At 47.8% G+C, this 23566-nt stretch overlaps 1 protein-coding gene across 1 annotated transcript in view; it reads right to left on the bottom strand.

Annotated features, from left to right (window-relative positions):
* The window catches only part of NCAPD2 (non-SMC condensin I complex subunit D2), a 96405-nt gene that overhangs the window by 13211 nt on the left and 59628 nt on the right, over positions 1–23566 (bottom strand). Inside the window, exons 23-28 of the mRNA XM_082267370.1 lie at positions 21650–21755; positions 21427–21550; positions 20243–20398; positions 18369–18546; positions 18185–18279; positions 12507–12587 (exon numbers count right to left, since the gene is read on the bottom strand). Coding sequence (XP_082123496.1) covers positions 12507–12587; positions 18185–18279; positions 18369–18546; positions 20243–20398; positions 21427–21550; positions 21650–21755 — 740 coding nt within the window. The remainder of the gene's footprint in view (positions 1–12506; positions 12588–18184; positions 18280–18368; positions 18547–20242; positions 20399–21426; positions 21551–21649; positions 21756–23566) is intronic.

Raw genomic sequence — 23566 nt, 5'->3', positions numbered from 1 at the left:
ATACACAACAACGTGTCCGGTGTATATAATACACAACAACGTGTCCGGTGTATATAATACACAACAACGTGTCCGGCGTATATAATACACAACAACGTGTCCGGTGTATATAATACACAACAACGTGTCCGGCGTATATAATACACAACAACGTGTCCGGCGTATATAATACACAACAACGTGTCCGGCGTATATAATACACAACAACGTGTCCGGTGTATATAATACACAACAACGTGTCCGGTGTATATAATACACAACAACGTGTCCGGCGTATATAATACACAACAACGTGTCCGGCGTATATAATACACAACAACGTGTCCGGTGTATATAATACACAACAACGTGTCCGGTGTATATAATACACAACAACGTGTCCGGCGTATATAATACACAACAACGTGTCCGGTGTATATAATACACAACAACGTGTCCGGCGTATATAATACACAACAACGTGTCCGGCGTATATAATACACAACAACGTGTCCGGCGTATATAATACACAACAACGTGTCCGGCGTATATAATACACAACAACGTGTCCGGCGTATATAATACACAACAACGTGTCCGGCGTATATAATACACAACAACGTGTCCGGTGTATATAATACACAACAACGTGTCCGGCGTATATAATACACAACAACGTGTCCGGCGTATATAATACACAACAACGTGTCCGGTGTATATAATACACAACAACGTGTCCGGCGTATATAATACACAACAACGTGTCCGGTGTATAGACACAAAAATGTGTCCCCTCCAGGGTATATACAGCTACTTTGTTGCCACATCTTGGTCTATCAGATCCTCTTTTTAGGACGATTCCATGTTATAAGCCTGGTTTGCAGAATAAAGAAAGGATCCAGGTTTGGAGTGTGGAGGAAGAGATTGGAATGTATTTGCACAGGATGCAGAGGAATACGCTTCATCTGTTCCAGCTTATATTCCCTTTTATATAAGAGGAGATGCTCCTGGTTATATTAACCACTTGCCTACCAGGCACTAGTTTTCTGCTACATTTTTTTACTAAAAATACTACAATATTTTGATTGGTTTGCGCAAAACTTATTGCGTTTACGAACTACAGGAAAGATTTGTCATTTTTATTGTTTTTTTTTTTTTACTAGTAATGGAAGCAATCTGCAATTTTTTTTGCGGGACTGCGACATTGCGGCGGACAGATCGGACCCCTGACTGACATTTTTGACACTTTTGGGGGTACCAGTGACATTACTACAGTAATCAGTGCTATACATATGCACTGTCACTGTAATAATGGCACTGGCAGGGAAGGGGTTAACATTACTGGTGATCAGAGGGTTAAAAGTGTCTCTAGGGGCGTGATTCTAAATGTCAGAGGGCGTGGCTTGTGAAGTAACAACACAGAAATCCTATATAGCAGGATCACATAGCCTCTGTGATCACTTCAGGGAGAATGACAGGAGGTTGTGTTTGCATCAGCCATCCGTCCTCCTCTCTCAGCTGCGGGAGATCGCGAGTGGCCGGCGGACATCGGAGCCACCGGTCACACGTGCTGGCTCCCCAGCTAACGAGCGTTGCCCCCTAGTCTCCTGAGCGAGCGAGGTAGTATAACGACGCTTTGTCCACAGCCGTGTAGAATAGAACTGTTGCTCTTAGATAAACCAACCGATGGACAGGGATGACAGGAATGACAAAAAAGTTTATTGGTAATTATTGATAAAACCACCAACCAGTTGTGGAGTCTTCGGCATCGCATACGGTACTGGGGGGGGGGGGGTCCCGCTCAGTATGGTCAAAAGAGTATTATTCCAGATCCAAAGGAAGGAAGAGGAAGGGGATCCGGAGGATCTCGGGGACGGATGGGTGAAACCGCACAGCGCGCGTGTCGGCCTTAACACAAGCAAGGCGCCGGACCTCTTGTCACTTCCGGGAACCTCCTACCGCACAGCGTCACAGAAGGCGGAAGCCGAGACAAAGATGGAGAGCGGACCAGCGTGTCTACTAGCGTTCTACGCTGGTCAGCTCTCCATCTTTGTCTCGGCTGCCGCTTCCTGTGACGCTGTGCGGTAGGAGGTTCCCGGAAGTGACAAGAGGTCCGGCGCCTTGCTTGTGGGGGGGGGGGGGCAACGATTTATTGGTATTAGAAACACCTGAGGTGAGATCAAATTTGAGGAAGACTGACATCAGAAAGGCAGTAGGACCGGTCGGGGTGTCGGGCTGCATACGGAGAGGTGGTGCAGACCAGTTAGCGGGGTTTTTACTGATAACTGGTCACTGATGCAGGCTGCAGTACCTTCTTGTTTTAAAGCTACAACTATTATTGTCCCAATATCTAAAAATCAGCAGTAACACTTCAATGATAACCGTTCAGCTGCACTAAACTCACTATAGTAAAATCAGTATGTATATGCAGTAAAGCATGCTGGTTATACTCACTGTGGAACCTAAGGGGTTAATACTCTGCATTGTGTAAAAAGGCTGTTTGATCCTGTCTTCTTTGATCCTCCCCTTCTTCCACTGACTCCAGAACAAGTTCGGATAAGAGTCGTGGTGGCACTCTAATACACAGCAAAATGAGCATGTGCAGTGTTTTTATTTTCTTAGGAGGGTGCATGTGATCAGAAAAGGGCCAATCAGCACTGTCCAGACAGAGGGTCAGGAGTCCTGCATTCGGATAGGACAGCCAGTGCAGTGTGAAAACTCCTACAAGCTTTACCGGACACTGATAGAAGTCACAAGACTTATATACTGCTGATGTGAAAAGGTCTTTGTTTACTAAAATAATTGCATTTCCATGTTCTAGGGAGATCAGATATAGTGAATGCAGAGTCCTGGGTAGATCAGATATACTGAATGCAGAGTCCTGGGGGGATCAGATATAGTGAATGCAGAGTCCTGGGGAGATCGGATATAGTGAATGCAGAGTCCTGGGGAGATCGGATATAGTGAATGCAGAGTCCTGGGGAGATCGGATATAGTGAATGCAGAGTCCTGGGGAGATCGGATATAGTGAATGCAGAGTCCTGGGGGGATCGGATATAGTGAATGCAGAGTCCTGGGGAGATCAGATATAGTGAATGCAGAGTCCTGGGGAGATCAGATATAGTGAATGCAGAGTCCTGGGGAGATCAGATATAGTGAATGCAGAGTCCTGGGGAGATCAGATATAGTGAATGCAGAGTCCTGGGGGGATCAGATATAGTGACTGCAGAGTCCTGGGGGGATCAGATATAGTGAATGCAGAGTCCTGGGGAGATCAGATATAGTAAATGCAGAGTCCTGGGGAGATCAGATATAGTAAATGCAGAGTCCTGGGGAGATCAGATATAGTGACTGCAGAGTCCTGGGGAGATCAGATATAGTGACTGCAGAGTCCTGGGGAGATCAGATATAGTGACTGCAGAGTCCTGGGGAGATCAGATATAGTGACTGCAGAGTCCTGGGGGGATCAGATATAGTGAATGCAGAGTCCTGGGGAGATCAGATATAGTGAATGCAGAGTCCTGGGGAGATCAGATATAGTGAATGCAGAGTCCTGGGGAGATCAGATATAGTGAATGCAGAGTCCTGGGGGGATCAGATATAGTGAATGCAGAGTCCTGGGGAGATCAGATATAGTGAATTCAGAGTCCTGGGGAGATCAGATATAGTGAATGCAGAGTCCTGGGGAGATCGGATATAGTGAATGCAGAGTCCTGGGGGGGATCAGATATAGTGAATGTAGAGTCCTGGGGGGGGGGGGATCAGATATAGGGAATGCCGAGTCCTGGGAGGGGGGGAGAATCAGATATAGGGAATGCAGATTCCTGGGAGGGGGGGGATCAGATATAGGGAATGCAGATTCCTGGGAGGGGGGGGGGGATCAGATATAGGGAATGCCGAGTCCTGGGAGGGGGGGGGGATCAGATATAGGGAATGCCGAGTCCTGGGAGGGGGGGGGAATCAGATATAGGGAATGCCGAGTCCTGGGAGGGGGGGGGGGAATCAGATATAGGGAATGCAGAGTCCTGGGACTGGGGGGAATCAGATATAGGGAATGCCGAGTCCTGGGAGGGGGGGGGGGGAATCAGATATAGGGAATGCCGAGTCCTGGGAGGGGGAGATCACATATAGTGACTGCAGAGTCCTGGGGAGATCAGATATAGTGAATGCAGAGTCCTGGGGAGATCAGATATAGTGAATGCAGAGTCCTGGGGAGATCAGATATAGTGAATGTAGAGTCCTGGGGGGGGGGGGGGGGATCAGATATAGGGAATGCCGAGTCCTGGGAGGGGGGGAGAATCAGATATAGGGAATGCAGATTCCTGGGAGGGGGGGGGATCAGATATAGGGAATGCCGAGTCCTGGGAGGGGGGGGGGGGATCAGATATAGGGAATGCCGAGTCCTGGGAGGGGGGGGGGAATCAGATATAGGGAATGCAGAGTCCTGGGAGGGGGGGGGGGGGGAGATCAGATATAGGGAATGCAGAGTCCTGGGGGGATCAGATATAGTGAATGCAGAGTCCTGGGGAGATCAGATATAGTGAATGCAGAGTCCTGGGGGGATCAGATATAGTGAATGCAGAGTCCTGGGGGGATCAGATATAGTGAATGCAGAGTCCTGGGGGGATCAGATATAGTGAATGCAGAGTCCTGGGGGGATCAGATATAGTGAATGCAGAGTCCTGGGGGGATCAGATATAGTGAATGCAGAGTCCTGGGGGGATCAGATATAGTGAATGCAGAGTCCTGGGGGGATCAGATATAGTGAATGCAGAGTCCTGGGAAGATCAGATATAGTGAATGCAGAGTCCTGGGAGGGGGGGGGGGGGGAGATCAGATATAGGGAATGCAGAGTCCTGGGGGGATCAGATATAGTGAATGCAGAGTCCTGGGGAGATCGGATATAGTGAATGCAGAGTCCTGGGGGGATCAGATATAGTGACTGCAGAGTCCTGGGGGGATCAGATATAGTGACTGCAGAGTCCTGGGGGGATCAGATATAGTGACTGCAAAGTCCTGGGGAGATCAGATATAGTAAATGCAGAGTCCTGGGGAGATCAGATATAGTGAATGCAGAGTCCTGGGAGGGGGGGGGGGGAGATCAGATATAGGGAATGCAGAGTCCTGGGGAGATCAGATATAGTGACTGCAGAGTCCTGGGGGGATCAGATATAGTGAATGCAGAGTCCTGGGGAGATCAGATATAGTGAATGCAGAGTCCTGGGGAGATCAGATATAGTGAATGCAGAGTCCTGGGGAGATCAGATATAGTGAATGCAGAGTCCTGGGGGGATCAGATATAGTGAATGCAGAGTCCTGGGGAGATCAGATATAGTGAATTCAGAGTCCTGGGGAGATCAGATATAGTGACTGCAGAGTCCTGGGGAGATCAGATATAGTGAATGCAGAGTCCTGGGGAGATCAGATATAGTGAATGTAGAGTCCTGGGGGGGGGGGGGGATCAGATATAGGGAATGCCGAGTCCTGGGAGGGGGGGAGAATCAGATATAGGGAATGCAGATTCCTGGGAGGGGGGGGGATCAGATATAGGGAATGCCGAGTCCTGGGAGGGGGGGGGGGATCAGATATAGGGAATGCCGAGTCCTGGGAGGGGGGGGGGGAATCAGATATAGGGAATGCAGAGTCCTGGGAGGGGGGGGGGGGGGAGATCAGATATAGGGAATGCAGAGTCCTGGGGGGATCAGATATAATGAATGCAGAGTCCTTGGGAGATCAGATATAGTGAATGCAGAGTCCTGGGGAGATCAGATATAGTGAATGCAGAGTCCTGGGGGGATCAGATATAGTGAATGCAGAGTCCTGGGGGGATCAGATATAGTGAATGCAGAGTCCTGGGGGGATCAGATATAGTGAATGCAGAGTCCTGGGGGGATCAGATATAGTGAATGCAGAGTCCTGGGGAGATCAGATATAGGGAATGCAGAGTCCTGGGGGGATCAGATATAGGGAATGCAGAGTCCTGGGGGGATCAGATATAGTGAATGCAGAGTCCTGGGAAGATCAGATATAGGGAATGCAGAGTCCTGGGAAGATCAAATATAGTGAATGCAGAGTCCTGGGAGGGGGGGGGGGGGAGATCAGATATAGGGAATGCAGAGTCCTGGGGGGATCAGATATAGTGAATGCAGAGTCCTTGGGAGTTCAGATATAGTGAATGCAGAGTCCTGGGGGGATCAGATATAGTGAATGCAGAGTCCTGGGGAGATCAGATATAGTGAATGCAGAGTCCTGGGGGGATCAGATATAGTGAATGCAGAGTCCTGGGGGGATCAGATATAGTGAATGCAGAGTCCTGGGGAGATCAGATATTGTGAATGCAGAGTCCTGGGGGGATCAGATATAGTGAATGCAGAGTCCTGGGGGGATCAGATATAGTGAATGCAGAGTCCTGGGGGGATCAGATATAGTGAATGCAGAGTCCTGGGGGGATCAGATATAGTGAATGCAGAGTCCTGGGGAGATCAGATATAGGGAATGCAGAGTCCTGGGGGGATCAGATATAGGGAATGCAGAGTCCTGGGGGGATCAGATATAGTGAATGCAGAGTCCTGGGAAGATCAGATATAGGGAATGCAGAGTCCTGGGAAGATCAGATATAGGGAATGCAGAGTCCTGGTGGGATCAGATACAGTGAATGCAGAGTCCTAGGGGGATCAGATATAGTGAATGCAGAGTCCTGGGGAGATCAGATATAGTGAATGCAGAGTCCTGGGGAGATCAGATATAGTGAATACAGAGTCCTGGGGGGGATCAGATATAGTGAATGCAGAGTCCTGGGGGGGATCAGATATAGTGAATGCAGAGTCCTGGGGGGGATCAGATATAGTGAATGCAGAGTCCTGGGGGGGGGGGGGATCAGATATAGGGAATGCAGAGTCCTGGGAGGGGGGGGGAATCAGATATAGGGAATGCCGAGTCCTGGGAGGGGGGGGGGAGAATCAGATATAGGGAATGCCGAGTCCTGGGAGGGGGGGGGGGGAATCAGATATAGGGAATGCCGAGTCCTGGGAGGGGGGGGGGGAATCAGATATAGGGAATGCCGAGTCCTGGGAGGGGGGGGGGGGAATCAGATATAGGGAATGCCGAGTCCAGGGGGGGGGGGGGGGGAATCAGATATAGGGAATGCAGAGTCCTGGGAGGGGGGGGGGGGGAATCAGATATAGGGAATGCCGAGTCCTGGGAGGGGGGGGGGGGGGGAATCAGATATAGGGAATGCAGAGTCCTGGGAGGGGGAGATCAGATATAGGGAATGCAGAGTCCTGGGAGGGGGGGGGGGGGAAGATCAGATATAGGGAATGCAGAGTCCTGAGTTTAGAACCACTTTAACCCTTTAACTGCCAGGAACGTCATATGAACCTGAAAGCGGGGGGGGGGGGGAAGAGAAAAACAACGATTTGGTAGCTGCAGCTTCTCCGGCACCCAATTGCTTACCACCCTCCCCCCCGTACATTCAGGTTTTCTAGGCTCCGCCTGCCAGTCTGCAGGCCTGGGACCGACAGCGGGTGGAGGGGGGGGGGGGGGGAGAGGGAGAGAAGAGAGGACGGACACACATTCTCTCCTCCCCTTCTTGCTGTGACCCGGAAAGCAACGTGTGTGACATCACTGGTGTCCTGTGAGAGTCATCCCTGTTAGTCCTGCATCGGCAGGCACTGTCAGGAGGGGTCCGTGCAACGTGGTGGATAACGCCAGCTGATCAGTGCACCAGGAACCCGACCAATGCCGACTGGTGGAGAAGCCAAAAGAGAGGCTTGAGGCACAGAGAGCCATGCTAGCATCCAGCTCCAGTTTGGTTCCTAGGTGTTGTCACCGTCCTGGCCCCTCTCCTACGTGCATCGACACAGGGTCACATGTCTTCAAGGGGAATTTTAATTGTCAAAGACAGCTAGCAAATCAGGAGAAAGGGGGCGGGGCCGAAGCAGGGCTCCAGCTGTGTCTGAATAGAAACCGGGACCTGCAGCTCAGGTGCCCCCATAGCAGATGCCCTTCCCCACTTCTGGGAACCGCGCCGTCCCACGGAAGTTCCGTCGTCCTTCCCCCCACCACCGAGCCATTTAGGATGCGCAATGCACTTCGCGCATGCGCAGAAGGGAACTGGCTGTAAAGCTTAAAGGCTTCATTGCCGGTTACCCATAGAATGAATGGCGGCGGCAGGCAGATCCAGAAAACAGGTCAACCATGTTCTTCTGAGGTGTCATGAAGTCTCAGATTTTCGTTGTTGGATGTTTTTACAATAAAAAGTCAAAGAAAAATCAGACTTCATGACACCTCAGAGTGTGGTTGACCCGTTTCACGAAATTGCTTAAATCGAGAGAATAATTTAGTGAAACACGTTAACCTCGCTCTTCAGATGTGTCATAAAGTCTTTGATTATCTTTGTTGGATGTTTTTCAATAAAGCAGTGCGGTCACTGGTTTGTCATTGGATACAAAGCCTCATGTACTGGGGATAAAGAAGTGCGGTCCCTCGTTTGTCATTGGATACAAAGCCTCATGTACTGGGGATAAAGAAGTGCGGTCCCTCGTTTGTCATTGGATACAAAGCCTCAAGTACTGGGGATAAAGAAGTGCGGTCACTGGTTTGTCATTGGATACAAAGCCTCAAGTACTGGGAATAAAGAAGTGCGGTCACTGGTTTGTCATTGGATACAAAGCCTCAAGTACTGGGGATAAAGAAGTGCGGTCACTGGTTTGTCATTGGATACAAAGCCTCACGTACTGGGGATAAAGAAGTGCGGTCACTGGTTTGTCATTGGATACAAAGCCTCAAGTACTGGGGATAAAGAAGTGCTGTCACTGGTTTGTCATTGGATACAAAGCCTCAAGTACTGGGGATAAAGAAGTGCGGTCACTGGTTTGTCATTGGATACAAAGCCTCAAGTACTGGGGATAAAGAAGTGCGGTCCCTCGTTTGTCATTGGATACAAAGCCTCATGTACTGGGGATAAAGAAGTGCGGTCACTGGTTTGTCATTGGATACAAAGCCTCAAGTACTGGGGATAAAGAAGTGCTGTCACTGGTTTGTCATTGGATACAAAGCCTCAAGTACTGGGGATAAAGAAGTGCGGTCACTGGTTTGTCATTGGATACAAAGCCTCACGTACTGGGGATAAAGAAGTGCGGTCACTGGTTTGTCATTGGATACAAAGCCTCAAGTACTGGGGATAAAGAAGTGCGGTCACTGGTTTGTCATTGGATACAAAGCCTCATGTACTGGGGATAAAGAAGTGCGGTCCCTCGTTTGTCATTGGATACAAAGCCTCATGTACTGGGGATAAAGAAGTGCGGTCACTGGTTTGTCATTGGATACAAAGCCTCATGTACTGGGGATAAAGAAGTGCGGTCACTGGTTTGTCATTGGATACAAAGCCTCATGTACTGGGGATAAAGAAGTGCGGTCACTGGTTTGTCATTGGATACAAAGCCTCAAGTACTGGGATTAAAGAAGTGCGGTCACTGGTTTGTCATTGGATACAAAGCCTCAAGTACTGGGGATAAAGAAGTGCGGTCACTGGTTTGTCATTGGATACAAAGCCTCAAGTACTGGGGATAAAGAAGTGCGGTCCCTCGTTTGTCATTGGATACAAAGCCTCATGTACTGGGGATAAAGAAGTGCGGTCCCTCGTTTGTCATTGGATACAAAGCCTCATGTACTGGGGATAAAGAAGTGCGGTCACTGGTTTGTCATTGGATACAAAGCCTCAAGTACTGGGATTAAAGAAGTGCGGTCCCTCGTTTGTCATTGGATACAAAGCCTCATGTACTGGGGATAAAGAAGTGCGGTCACTGGTTTGTCATTGGATACAAAGCCTCAAGTACTGGGATTAAAGAAGTGCGGTCACTGGTTTGTCATTGGATACAAAGCCTCAAGTACTGGGGATAAAGAAGTGCGGTCACTGGTTTGTCATTGGATACAAAGCCTCAAGTACTGGGGATAAAGAAGTGCGGTCCCTCGTTTGTCATTGGATACAAAGCCTCATGTACTGGGGATAAAGAAGTGCGGTCCCTCGTTTGTCATTGGATACAAAGCCTCATGTACTGGGGATAAAGAAGTGCGGTCACTGGTTTGTCATTGGATACAAAGCCTCATGTACTGGGGATAAAGAAGTGCGGTCACTGGTTTGTCATTGGATACAAAGCCTCATGTACTGGGGATAAAGAAGTGCGGTCACTGGTTTGTCATTGGATACAAAGCCTCACGTACTGGGGATAAAGAAGTGCGGTCACTGGTTTGTCATTGGATACAAAGCCTCAAGTACTGGGGATAAAGAAGTGCGGTCACTGGTTTGTCATTGGATACAAAGCCTCATGTACTGGGGATAAAGAAGTGCGGTCCCTCGTTTGTCATTGGATACAAAGCCTCATGTACTGGGGATAAAGAAGTGCGGTCACTGGTTTGTCATTGGATACAAAGCCTCATGTACTGGGGATAAAGAAGTGCGGTCACTGGTTTGTCATTGGATACAAAGCCTCATGTACTGGGGATAAAGAAGTGCGGTCACTGGTTTGTCATTGGATACAAAGCCTCAAGTACTGGGATTAAAGAAGTGCGGTCACTGGTTTGTCATTGGATACAAAGCCTCAAGTACTGGGGATAAAGAAGTGCGGTCACTGGTTTGTCATTGGATACAAAGCCTCAAGTACTGGGGATAAAGAAGTGCGGTCCCTCGTTTGTCATTGGATACAAAGCCTCATGTACTGGGGATAAAGAATTGCGGTCCCTCGTTTGTCATTGGATACAAAGCCTCATGTACTGGGGATAAAGAAGTGCGGTCACTGGTTTGTCATTGGATACAAAGCCTCAAGTACTGGGATTAAAGAAGTGCGGTCACTGGTTTGTCATTGGATACAAAGCCTCAAGTACTGGGGATAAAGAAGTGCGGTCACTGGTTTGTCATTGGATACAAAGCCTCAAGTACTGGGGATAAAGAAGTGCGGTCACTGGTTTGTCATTGGATACAAAGCCTCAAGTACTGGGGATAAAGAAGTGCGGTCACTGGTTTGTCATTGGATACAAAGCCTCATGTACTGGGGATAAAGAAGTGCGGTCACTGGTTTGTCATTGGATACAAAGCCTCATGTACTGGGGATAAAGAAGTGCGGTCACTGGTTTGTCATTGGATACAAAGCCTCAAGTACTGGGGATAAAGAAGTGCGGTCACTGGTTTGTCATTGGATACAAAGCCTCATGTACTGGGGATAAAGAAGTGCGGTCACTGGTTTGTCATTGGATACAAAGCCTCATGTACTGGGGATAAAGAAGTGCTGTCACTGGTTTGTCATTGGATACAAAGCCTCATGTACTGGGGATAAAGAAGTGCGGTCCCTCGTTTGTCATTGGATACAAAGCCTCAAGTACTGGGGATAAAGAAGTGCGGTCCCTCGTTTGTCATTGGATACAAAGCCTCATGTACTGGGGATAAAGAAGTGCGGTCCCTCGTTTGTCATTGGATACAAAGCCTCATGTACTGGGGATAAAGAAGTGCGGTCACTGGTTTGTCATTGGATACAAAGCCTCAAGTACTGGGGATAAAGAAGTGCGGTCACTGGTTTGTCATTGGATACAAAGCCTCAAGTACTGGGGATAAAGAAGTGCGGTCACTGGTTTGTCATTGGATATAAAGCCTCAAGTACTGGGGATAAAGAAGTGCGGTCACTGGTTTGTCATTGGATACAAAGCCTCAAGTACTGGGGATAAAGAAGTGCGGTCACTGGTTTGTCATTGGATACAAAGCCTCAAGTACTGGGGATAAAGAAGTGCGGTCACTGGTTTGTCATTGGATACAAAGCCTCAAGTACTGGGGATAAAGAAGTGCGGTCACTGGTTTGTCATTGGATACAAAGCCTCATGTACTGGGGATAAAGAAGTGCTGTCACTGGTTTGTCATTGGATACAAAGCCTCATGTACTGGGGATAAAGAAGTGCGGTCACTGGTTTGTCATTGGATACAAAGCCTCATGTACTGGGGATAAAGAAGTGCGGTCACTGGTTTGTCATTGGATACAAAGCCTCAAGTACTGGGGATAAAGAAGTGCGGTCACTGGTTTGTCATTGGATACAAAGCCTCATGTACTGGGGATAAAGAAGTGCGGTCACTGGTTTGTCATTGGATACAAAGCCTCAAGTACTGGGGATAAAGAAGTGCGGTCACTGGTTTGTCATTGGATACAAAGCCTCGAGTACTGGGGATAAAGAAGTGCGGTCACTGGTTTGTCATTGGATACAAAGCCTCAAGTACTGGGGATAAAGAAGTGCGGTCACTGGTTTGTCATTGGATACAAAGCCTCATGTACTGGGGATGAAGAAGTGCGGTCACTGGTTTGTCATTGGATACAAAGCCTCATGTACTGGGGATAAAGAAGTGCGGTCACTGGTTTGTCATTGGATACAAAGCCTCGAGTATTGGGGGGGCTGCTGAAGATTTTTACTTCATGCATAGAACGCACCTTCTGCCTTTACAACCTCTAACCCTTTTCTCTGCAAGGAAGCAGCGAGCATGGCGCTCTCACCTGGCGGTTCGGAAGCGATGGCACATCTTCTCCACCAAACTCTCCGTCTGCTTGTCCTTGGTGATGTAGGAGAGGAGATGCCTGAGAACAACACCAAACACAGAATTATAGAGTCACTTAGAAATATTCAGCAATACGTTCTAAAAGCAGAGGGATAGGAAGGCCCCCCCAGGGGTTAATTCCTTATTTCTCTCTACAATACCAAAGTGTTTTTTTACTACACATAGCAGAATATAAAACTTTATTCCAACAGTTGTCAGTGCGCAAAAAACATTTCCACCCGAGAGCAGAAAGGGAAACTAAGGCGGGGGGAGGGGTCCAGACACGTGTAGAAACCGGTTTCATGTATGTACGTGCTGCTTTTATTACCCATCACTGCTGTGTAAAGTACTACTTTTGTAGCTTAAGGGAAAAAAAGAGGGGGGGGGGGGGGGGGGGGGGTCGGCCATATTTGAGCTGCATACAAATGTTGGACTTTGCAGTGCAGCACAGTGACGGGACTTTGCTGCTGCTGTGCACCTTTCAATTAAATAAAATGTAGGCAGCGTTTAGAAAAAATAAAATCGGTGACCTTCTGATAAATAAAATCTCTCATGCCAAACAGAAAATTTCAATTCAGTTTATAGAGTGTTCATAATTCATATGAACTGAATTGGTGTTTTCAGTTTGGCATGAGAGATATTTATCAGAATATCCCCGATTTATTCATTGATTTGTAAAGTGATATTTTTGTCAATTATGCTGGTGTTTTAATTTAGAACACTTTTTTGGGCAAGCAGCTAAAATATATAAAGTAATTTGATGCAAAAAAAGGTAGAGTGCGCAGCACACAGCAGGGCGCCCAGCGCGGCACACAGCAGGGCGCCCAGCGCGGCACACAGCAGGGCGCCCAGCGCGGCACACAGCAGGGCGCCCAGCGCGGCACACAGCAGGGCGCCCAGCGCGGCACACAGCAGGGCGCCCAGCGCGGCACACAGCAGGGCGCCCAGCGCGGCACACAGCAGGGCGCCCAGCGCAGCACACAGCAGGGCGCCCAGCGCAGCACACAGCAGGGCGCCCAGCGCGGCACACAGCAGGGCGCGCAGTGAAGATCTGCACATAGGAAGCATTAACTCAACGGTGCTGTTAAAGTGGGCGTAGACCTCAGACATGAAATGTGAACAAAGCATTTCCCTCTAAAGTGTGTACTTGTCTCAGTCCAGAGCACCAAATCTGGCTTTAAACATGTCCAGCTGCAGTGCAGTCCAGAGAGTTTCTGTTCCCCAGTTCAGTTGCAAAATTTTGCCTGAAATCGCACCTGAACCGGACAAAAAAAAAAAAAATGCACCAGAACCCCTTTTCAAAACTACACTAGACATGTGTGAACTGGCTCCATTAAAAGCTGGTTGCATTCACATGTTATGAGAATTGGATACGGTTAACGCACCCAATTCACATATATGCAAACCCAGCCTAAAGCAACGAATTTCCGCCGACCGGTCGTCCGTCTTTTGTCCACAGTGGTGTCTGTTGGTTGGAATGTGCCTAGACTGCACACGAATTTTCCCGCACGACAAAATTCTACTTCAGAAGTGATGTCATGTGTTGGGTTGCTTTCTATGTGTTCTTTCTTCTCTGAGCATGCCCAGACTTGCTCATAAGATTTTTCCCTGTCGAAATCTGTACTGACTGCACGAAAATCGGACGTGTTTTGACGGTCGACAAATATTTTTTAGCCTGCACACCCAAATTTTTTCGGCCGAAAAGTCGGAGTCGGTTGTCGGAAGCATCATACTAACAAGCCGAAAATCAGCGGATCGTCGTTGGACGAAAATTCCCGGCCGAATTTCGACTCGTGTGTACGGGGCTTAAGTGTAATTTCTGTCTGCTGCCTCCTTCCTCTGCATGAGTTAATTCTGACACCAAGAGATAAATGGCCAAGCAGGATAGGAGTTGGCGCATCGCGCACACCTATATAGCAAAGGGTATGCAGTTCATGTATAGGGATTAGTCTGGTCTGAGATAGACGACACTCCGGGCCGGCTCAGCTGCAAAGAGAAGTCAGCTCTGAAAGTGGAAATAAAAACAAAAAGCAGAGCGCCTCTAAGTGTTATCAGTTTAAATAAAAGGTTAAGGCAGGTACAGGAAAACTGCTCACATTTTAAACGGTATAAAATCTGTTAGGTGCTCTGCAGGAACACAGGGGTCCACAGCCGGATGTTTGTGGCTCCAAGAGGTGGTGCAGGAGATGGTGAAGGAGGGAGAGAGACCAGGGGAGCCCAGCGTGAGTGGCGAAAGGACTTGAGAAAGGAGTGCGCACGCCCTGTGAGGTTACTGCGCACGCTCGGAAACGCGTTGTGCGATTGGCTGCTGGATCCGTCACGCTGGGCTCCCCGGTCTGTCGGCACCGGATATTCTCTGAGGAGCAGGGCGCCCTTCTGAAGCCACCGGCCATCCTACCAAACGGTCTCTCGGCTCACCAGGCATCTCCCTGAGGAACAGAACACCTTCCTGGAGCCGCTGGCCATCCTACTATCTGCTCTCTTGGCCCTCCAGGCATCTCCCTCCTTCACCACCTCTTAGAGCCACAAACATCCAATTGTGGACCCCCTGTGTTCCTGCAGACCACCCAACAGATGAGCTATTTTATATTATTATATAATATACTATTTTTATTTTATATGTCAGCAGTTCTCCTGTACCTGCCTTACCCTTTTAATTATACTGATAACCACTTAGAGGCGCTCTGCTTTTTGTTTTTAAGAGATAAATGGTGACAAGGGGGGAGCTCCAGCACAGCCTGTGATTGACAGCCTCAGTTCTATTCCTGTGGGCTGTGTGAAAGGGGGGGGGGGGGGATCTTCTCCCAACACTTGCTGTCAATATTTGAAAATAACGCAGCCTTGCAGGGCTCCACCCACATGGCTGCATCATTCAGAGTTTCCGGCCAATGCATAACAAACAGCATGCATGTTCGGCATGACCAGCATTCCAAAGAATGAAAACGCTGCAACCTCAAGTAGGTGGCAGCCTGAGGCATTTTTAGTGGAATATACGGAATTTCAACTTTGCCACTACAAAAACCAGAAGATCTCCCCAAAACATTCGATGTAGCAGCACGTTCACACCCACCTATCACACTTCCAGACAGAAGAGGAGCTTCCACACCCACCCATCACACTTCCACACCCACCTATCACTTCCAGAAGACGAGGAGCTTCCACTTTATTTGCTGGTGCTGAAGACCCCCTGCTGGCAACTCCTATAACTGCAGTATCAAAAGCAAAGCCAGATACACACCAGAAAAAAAAGTTGGACACAAAGAATAAACGGCTTTAGAGAGCCGATCCCGGCCGTTCATGCAAAAACTATCGAAGGGACAAGCACAAAAATATATTTCACCTGTGATGACCGAACAAAACAAAACGATTTGTGTATTTAGTGTGGTAGGTCTCGAAAAATAAATAAAAAATTGCGTTGACCGAGACCGCGCATGCTTGGAAATGAAAGAATACAATACATTAAGTGGTGTATCGAAATGAAAGTTCTGGAGCCGAAACTGAAAATTCAGGATGCACTTGGCCGAAACTGAAGGTTTAAACAAAAAAAAAAAAAAAAAAATGTATACACACACAATTGTTTTTTTTTTATACATTGTATAATATATTAATAGAATTTTTTTTTTTTTTAAGTCCCGGTTCACACTACCGCGACTGGTCAGCCTGACAAGTCGCGCTCCATGCAGTGCTACGTGAACCATTCTAACAGAAGCGACTCAAGTCGCTCTGACTTAGAAAATAGTTCCTGTACTACTTCGGGGCGACATCGGAGCCACTTTGCATTGACTTCCGTTATGTGAAGTCCGTGCAAGTCACGCGAAGTCGCGGTGCACGTGACTTCACAGGTTGCCCCCGAAGTCGGATCGCCATAGTGTGAATCGACACTAATTGTACGATACCCGTTTTTAATATCATGAATTGAAATAAATATGAATTTGTCAGCCAATATTTGTCACCTTTCGAAGCAGGGTTCGAAATCCTGCTTTTTTGGTGCCTATTTGGGTCAGCACTTCCCACATTGAAAACGCACCAAAAAAAATGCAACCGTGTTGCGTTTTTGAGTCACATGACCAATGAAAAACACACCATAAGCACGGTAAAATTGCGGGCCTTTTCAGCAGCCATTATCAGCGGCTTTTTTGCTTTCGGCACAACGCTGAAAACCCAATTTTCGGTCGATAATTTCAATGCATCACCGAATACATTACATCACTTCCAAAGTTGTATTCTGGTGTATGAGAATTTTCGTAACCTATTGGTTTTCGATAGAAGATAAAATGCTTGAAAAAAAAAAAAATATATAATATATATATATATATATATATATATATATATATATATATATATATATATATATATATATATATATATGATATGATATGAAGAGTAAAGTGCGCTGGTCTGTGATATGCTGCTACCAGATGAAAAAATATGTGATAGAATAATTAATGGTGCGCTATATCAAAATGTAAAATGTGTATTCCAATCAATACAAAAACAAATTCAAATATAAACAAAATATATATGCAGAAATGGTGAAGAAAAGTCCCACGACACAACTGTGTCGATAGTGGGACCACCAACAGTGATGGTGACAAGTGAATGTGTCTTCTATACAATACAAATCAATGTATAAATGTAAATAAACAGTGCATAAGTCCCAACACAATTTTATCAATGGTGAAACCACCAGCAATGGTGAGGTGCTGACAGGTGATAGTTAATTCGCTTCGTGAATTGAAGTTCCCTCCACCTGTTGGAAAGCCTCCTTACCGGACGGAATAGGGCAAGTGCTTTTCTATAGTGAAAATAAACAATCCTGGTGCCCAAACTGAACAAAGTGCTCCCCGCCGTGCATTCACAAGAGCCCGTCAGGCCTCTTACCAGATCAAATGGGTATATCAAGCACTGCTCACTGCTCTCAGGTTCAACCGATATTGGCAGCCACAATGGATGTAGAAGTCATATGCCACTCCACTGTTCACAGTCGGGTAGATTTCTGTGTTCAGATAGTACTCATGGCCACTTGTTATGGGTGATTATGAGGATCATTTCGCTCCTGTACACCTGTGTGCTCCATAAGGTCATATATATATATATATATATATATATATATATATATATATTACACATACATACATACACACACACACATACACACACACACACACACAATCCCTCGTCCGATATTCTAAGAGTCCATTCAGACAAGTCGCGGTCGCTCGCCATTGAGTAGTACAGGACCCGTTTTAATAGGAGCGACACAAGTCGCTCCGACTTAGAAAAAGGGTCCTGTACTACTTTGGGGCGACCTGGAGGCAACTTGCAATGACTTTAATAATATGAAGTCCGTGCAAGTTGCGCCGATTTCACAGGTCACTCCACAAAGTCGTGTCGCGCCAGTCTGAATGGGCTGTTATTGTGTGTACGAGGTGAGGGTGAAGCCATCTTTAGAAGATGACAGAAAATGATTTCGGCGTTCCTGAGAAGACATTTAGGGAATGAAAGATGGTGACAGTCTGACGTGACATTGGGGGGGGGGGAGAGTAGAAATGAGATGTAATGATCAGGTAATAATTAGTGAGCAGAGAGAGAAGGCACCATACAGGAGAATTGTCAGAAGAAGTCCCGTGTAATGACCTCATTATGGTATGAAAAGCTTCTTCCTCCACTCCACACTCGGGATCAGACAGGCGGCTGATAATATCAGGTAAAAGGTTGTAAACAGCATTGCCCTGAGGGGGGACAAGAGAAAAAAGTAGTAAACAAATTCCTCCTGTAAGATGACATTTCCCCCCCCCCCCCCCCATGTCACTCGGCACACCTTGTTGGAGAGCTCGGTGAAGAAATTCTTGGCCAATGAGGAGATCTCCTGATCGGCATCTATGAGAAGAACGGCCATCTCACTGACTTGTCCTTTCACCTTCACCATGTCCTTCAGGATCAGATGGGTCATCACAATGGCCGAGGTTTTCCGAACTTCCCGGGACTCATCCCGGAGTCTGCATAAAGAAGAGAAGAACTGGGGTGAGTAAAGGCAGCGTGTCTGCTAGCAGGATATTTGCCAGAAACTTTTTTTTTTGCTCCAAGAAAATGAATATAGTTACATAGTAACATTATTCTGCAAGGTCCACTTTGATAGTCAGAGCATTACATGTAGAAATGGTCCTAAAATTATAGACCAATCATCTAGGGTCCCAATTCAGACAACATACATTATAATTTTTTTTTTTTTAATCAAGTCACTCATTCTGGTTAACCACTTAAGCCCCGGAGGATTTGGCTGCTCAAAGACCAGGGCCTATGTTGTGATTCGGCACTGCGTGACTTTAACGGACAATTGCACGGTCGTGCGACGCTGTACCCAAATAAAATTGACGTCCTTTTTTTCCCCCACAGGGCTTTTTGGTGGCATTTGATCACCTGTGCGATATTTTTTGCGCTATAAACATAAGTAAATTTTGAAAAACAATATTTTTCAAATTTTTTTATATGAAATTCCGAAAAAAAAAAAAAATTAATGTAAAAATCAAAATTTAACATTTAAGGCCAATTTGTTTTCTGCTGCATATTTTTGGTAAAAAAAAAAAAAAAAAGTCGCAATAAGCGTATTTTGATTAGTTTGCGCAAAAGTTATTGCGTTAACTAAGGGAGAGATTTGTAATTTTTTTTTTTTTTAACTAGTAATCTCTGTACTTACACCAGGGAGAATGACAGATGGTTGTGTTTACATCAGCCGTCTGTCCTTCTCCCTCTCCTGCGAGAGATCGCGAGTGACCGGCGGACATCGGAGCCGCCAGTCACTCATGCGGGGATCCCTGTGAACGAGCGGGGGAGGGAGCGTTCCTCTGGCGGCACGCGCTCGTCCCCTATTGGCTCGTGGGCGAGTGACGTACCGGTACGTCACTTTGCCCAGGAGGGGCTGACCGCGGCAGTATATGTACTTGCGGCAGTCGGCAAGTGGTTAATAAAGCAGATATAGATTAATATCGTAATAAACTAATTTATTTTATGAAAATGTTAAAATGTTCCCTTTGCTTCATTTTGAACCCTTAAAGAACCCCCCCCCCCCCCCTATAAAAATGTAAATCATATCTTTGTGACTTTCTTCATACATTCCTATTTTTTGTCCTGCCCGGATCCCTGTTCCTGGGGTGCCATTTTAACCACTTGCCGACCAACCGCCGCACTTTTACTGAGGCAGGTCGGTATTACAGGAAACGACGTACCTGTACATTGTTTCATGCAATAGCCAGTGGGGGGCACGCATGCGCTGATTGGCCAGAGATGTCTGCTGGCCACCCGCAATCGCTCCCTATATAGAGGGCAGTCTGCCGATGTAAACAAGGCAGACCGCTGTTCTGTCAGATGAACAAAGGGATCTTGTGTTCCTCTAGTAAGTACAACCCCCACACAGTAAGCAATCCCTAGGGACACATTTAACCCTTTGAATGTCGATGTTAACCCCTTCTCTGCCAGTGCCATTAGTACAGTGACAGTGCATATTTTTAGAACCGATTACTGTAATGTCACTGGTCCCACTTTTCCTGAACTGCTTAGAGCAGAAGTGACCCAGAAAACACAGAAGAGACTCCCCATCAACTCGTTTTCAGAAGGAACAAAGGTCACCAATGGCCGCTTCCACGTTTCTCTAATATAATTACCAGACAGGGTGCAGCTCTTCACTATTCAGTTTACCTGGCATAGAGGTGCGGAGTCCACGGTTCAATGAGATTGGGGAAGCGGATGCTGAGATCCCCCAGAGCAATCATGATATTCGAGCGGACGCCGGGCAAAGACGACTTCTCCAGGAGAGTAAAAAGAAGACGCAGGTGGGAGTCACAGAAATCCGAACTGGAGGAGATATGAGGGAACAGGATCATTAGATATACCCAGAGAGAGAATAAGGCAACATAACCACCTAATTCACATATGTCAAACATAAGGCCCACAGGCCGGATCTGGCCCTCCAGGCCATTTCATGTGGCCCTCGCACCTTTCCTGCAGATGTGGCACCCATCTCATGTCCACTCCTACCTTTTCTCAGCAGAGAGGATGAGACTCCTCCACCAGATCCTGCGCTTCTCTGTGGAGCCACATAGGCTCGTTTCTGCCCCCAACTATCCCCACCCCTGGCCTCAGCAGAGGATGAGATTCCTCCACCAGATCCTGCGTTCCTCCGTGGAGTCACAGAGGCTCGTCTCTGGCCCCAGCTCCCCCCCCACCCCTGGTCTCAGCAGAGAGGATGAGATTCCTCCACCAGATCCTGCGTTCCTCCATGGAGCCATAGAGGCTCCTCTCTGCCCTCAACTCATCCCCCACCCCCACCCCTGGTCTCAGCAGTCGGCAGCAGAGAGAACGAGACTCCTCCACCAGATCCTGCGCTCCACCATGCAGCCGCAGAGAGGCCAGCCTCTGCCCCCCCCCTCCCCATTTCTCTCTCCCCCCAGTCTTCAGCAGAGAGGACAGGACCCCACCAACAGATCCTGCGCTCCTCTCTGCAGTGGCAGAGAGGTTCTTATTTGAACCCCATTCCCTCCCCCTGGTCTCAGCAGTAGACAGGACAGACGACTCCTACAGATCCTGCAACTCTCTGTGCAGCCAGAGCACCACCTCATCTCCGCTGACCTCAGCAGGCTCCGGCAACGGACTCCTGTCCTCCTCCAGACCCTGAGCTTTCTACTTTCCAGCTCCACCCCAACTTCTTCCCTGCAGCAGCACAAGGTAAGAGGGGTGCAAGGGAGGGTAGGGGGGACTCCTGACTTCTGATGGTGGGTTGCTTGCGCCTGACATCTAATCTTATAGATACAACTGGCCCTTTGAGGTCAACCACGATGCGGACCGCAATGAAATTGAGTGCGACACCCCTGACCTAATCTTACCTGATCATCATAAACTTAGTCAGGGCGAGGGTGGCCGCTGTGCACAGGGCAGGATCGCTGTCTTTTCCAGAGTTCTTACACACCTTCAGCACCAGTGGCAGAAATGCAGACAGATATTGTTGGGCTAAAAGATAACAAAAAATACACAAAAAGAAAGTCACTAAGCTCAGCAATTTCTACACCCCCCCCTCCATCATATTCGGTTTACAGATCCAACACTTACTATTCAGAAGCTCATTTTCACAAATCTTTTGGATGAGTTCAGCGTCAGCATCATCAGCGGAGGCACCGACCAGCCCCATGTCATCTTCTCCCATACTCTCATTGCCCTGAGAGGACACAACACAGCGTGACCAGAGGAAGGTTCCAGCATGTTCAGGACTTTTCTATTACAAGTCTTAAAGGGATTGTAAAAGTTTTTTTTTTTTTTTAAACATGTTACACTTCCCTCCTCTGTGCAGTTGGTTTTGCACAGAGCAGCCCCCGATCCTCCTCTTCTTTGGTCCCTCCCCTCCTATCGAGTGCCCCCCACAGCAAGCAGCTTGCTATGGGGGCACCTGAGCTGAGCTGCAGCTCCGTGTGTCCATTCAGACACAGGGCTGCCATTTGGCCCACTGGACTGATTGACAGCTGCGGGAGCAAATGGCGTCGTGGCTGTATCTCAGGCCAATCAGGAGGGAGAGTCCCAGGATGGTCAAGGGACATCGCTGGACAGAGAGGGGGCACAGAAAAGTATTAGGGGGTGCATAGAATTCGTTAGAATAAAAAAAAAAAAAAAAAAAAAGACCTTCCTGACTTTACAACTATTAAAAAAACATTTCTAAATGTGTGAAAGTCCTGGATACACCAAAAGAGAATCTTGTCTATTAGTGAGAAAGGCCTCAGACTCTGAACAGAGGGACCCCGAGACGTCCCAATTGGGTACTGGAGGCACAGCATGAAAGAAGCCCACTATAAACCCTCCCCTGGGTGCAATGAAAGTCTTTGGACATCCTGAAGGAAGGAAACATGGGCAGTAATACTTGGGATGGGACAGGATAAGAACCAGGAAATTTCACCCTTTGGTCCCGAACCCCATCAATACCGTGCACACTCACCCCCTTCCTGCCCAGGCCAATTTTCAGCACGGTTGCATTTTGGACGACAATTGTGTGGTCATACAACACTGTACCCATATGAAACATATTTGCACACATCTCAGTGTCCACTCTTCTCTAAATCCTTAAAGCGGAGTTCCGGCTTCAGAAACGTTTTTGAAATAAAAATACCCCCGGGACAGTCAGGGCTAGTGCATTTCAGAATGGATAGCCTCTGAACTGTCCCAGGTTGCACTTACCTTGAAAATTTCTTGTCCAGCGTTGCCATCTAAGGTGTGGACAGTTGAAGCCAGGGCGTCCTCTTTGGTCCCAGAATGCCCTGCACCGGCCCCGCTCGTCAGTTTCGGGGGCAGGCGCGTCATCCCTGCATGCCCAGAAGCTGTTTAGCAGGGAATGATGCGCCTGCACCAGAACTGACGAGCGGGGCCGGTGCAGGTGCATTGACTCCTGGGAACGGTGATCATCTCCCAGGAGTCAACGCATGGAGGAAGTGACGGCGGCGGCCATGTCCGCAGAGGGAGGAAGAGGAAGTAAGGCAAGTATATTTTCTTTAAAAACAAGGTAAGTGAGAAAAAAAAAAAAATTATCCAATTCTCTCTCAGGCAAATGCAAGCGGAAGGGGAAAAGTGCATTTTTAGGGTGAAACTCCGCTTCAACTCGAAGTTTCAGTTCCTTCCATAAATTTTCTATAGGACTAAGGTCTGGTCTGGAGACTGGCTAGGTCTAAGAGACTAAGGTCTGGAGACTGGCTAGGTCACTCCATAGCCTTAATGGGCTTCTTCTTAAGCAACTCCTTTGTTGCCTTGGCGATATGTTTTGGGTCATTGTCATGCTGGAAGACCCATCCATGACCCATCTTCAGTGTTCTGGCTGAGGGAAGGAGGTTCTCATCCAAGATTTTACAATACATGGCCCCGTCTCTCATGCAGCAAAGTCGGCCTGTATCTTTAGCAGAGAAACAGCCCCAAAGCATCATGTTTCCACCTCCATGCTCGACTGTGGGGGAAGGCGACTGTGGGGGAAGGCGACTGTGGGGGAAGGCG

The sequence above is a fragment of the Pelophylax lessonae genome (assembly GCF_965119305.1).
Source record: "Pelophylax lessonae genome assembly, chromosome: 9".
Lineage (NCBI taxonomy): Eukaryota > Metazoa > Chordata > Amphibia > Anura > Ranidae > Pelophylax > Pelophylax lessonae.
The sequence above is the reverse complement of the archived record's forward strand: the minus strand, read 5'-3'. Positions and strand labels throughout refer to the sequence as shown.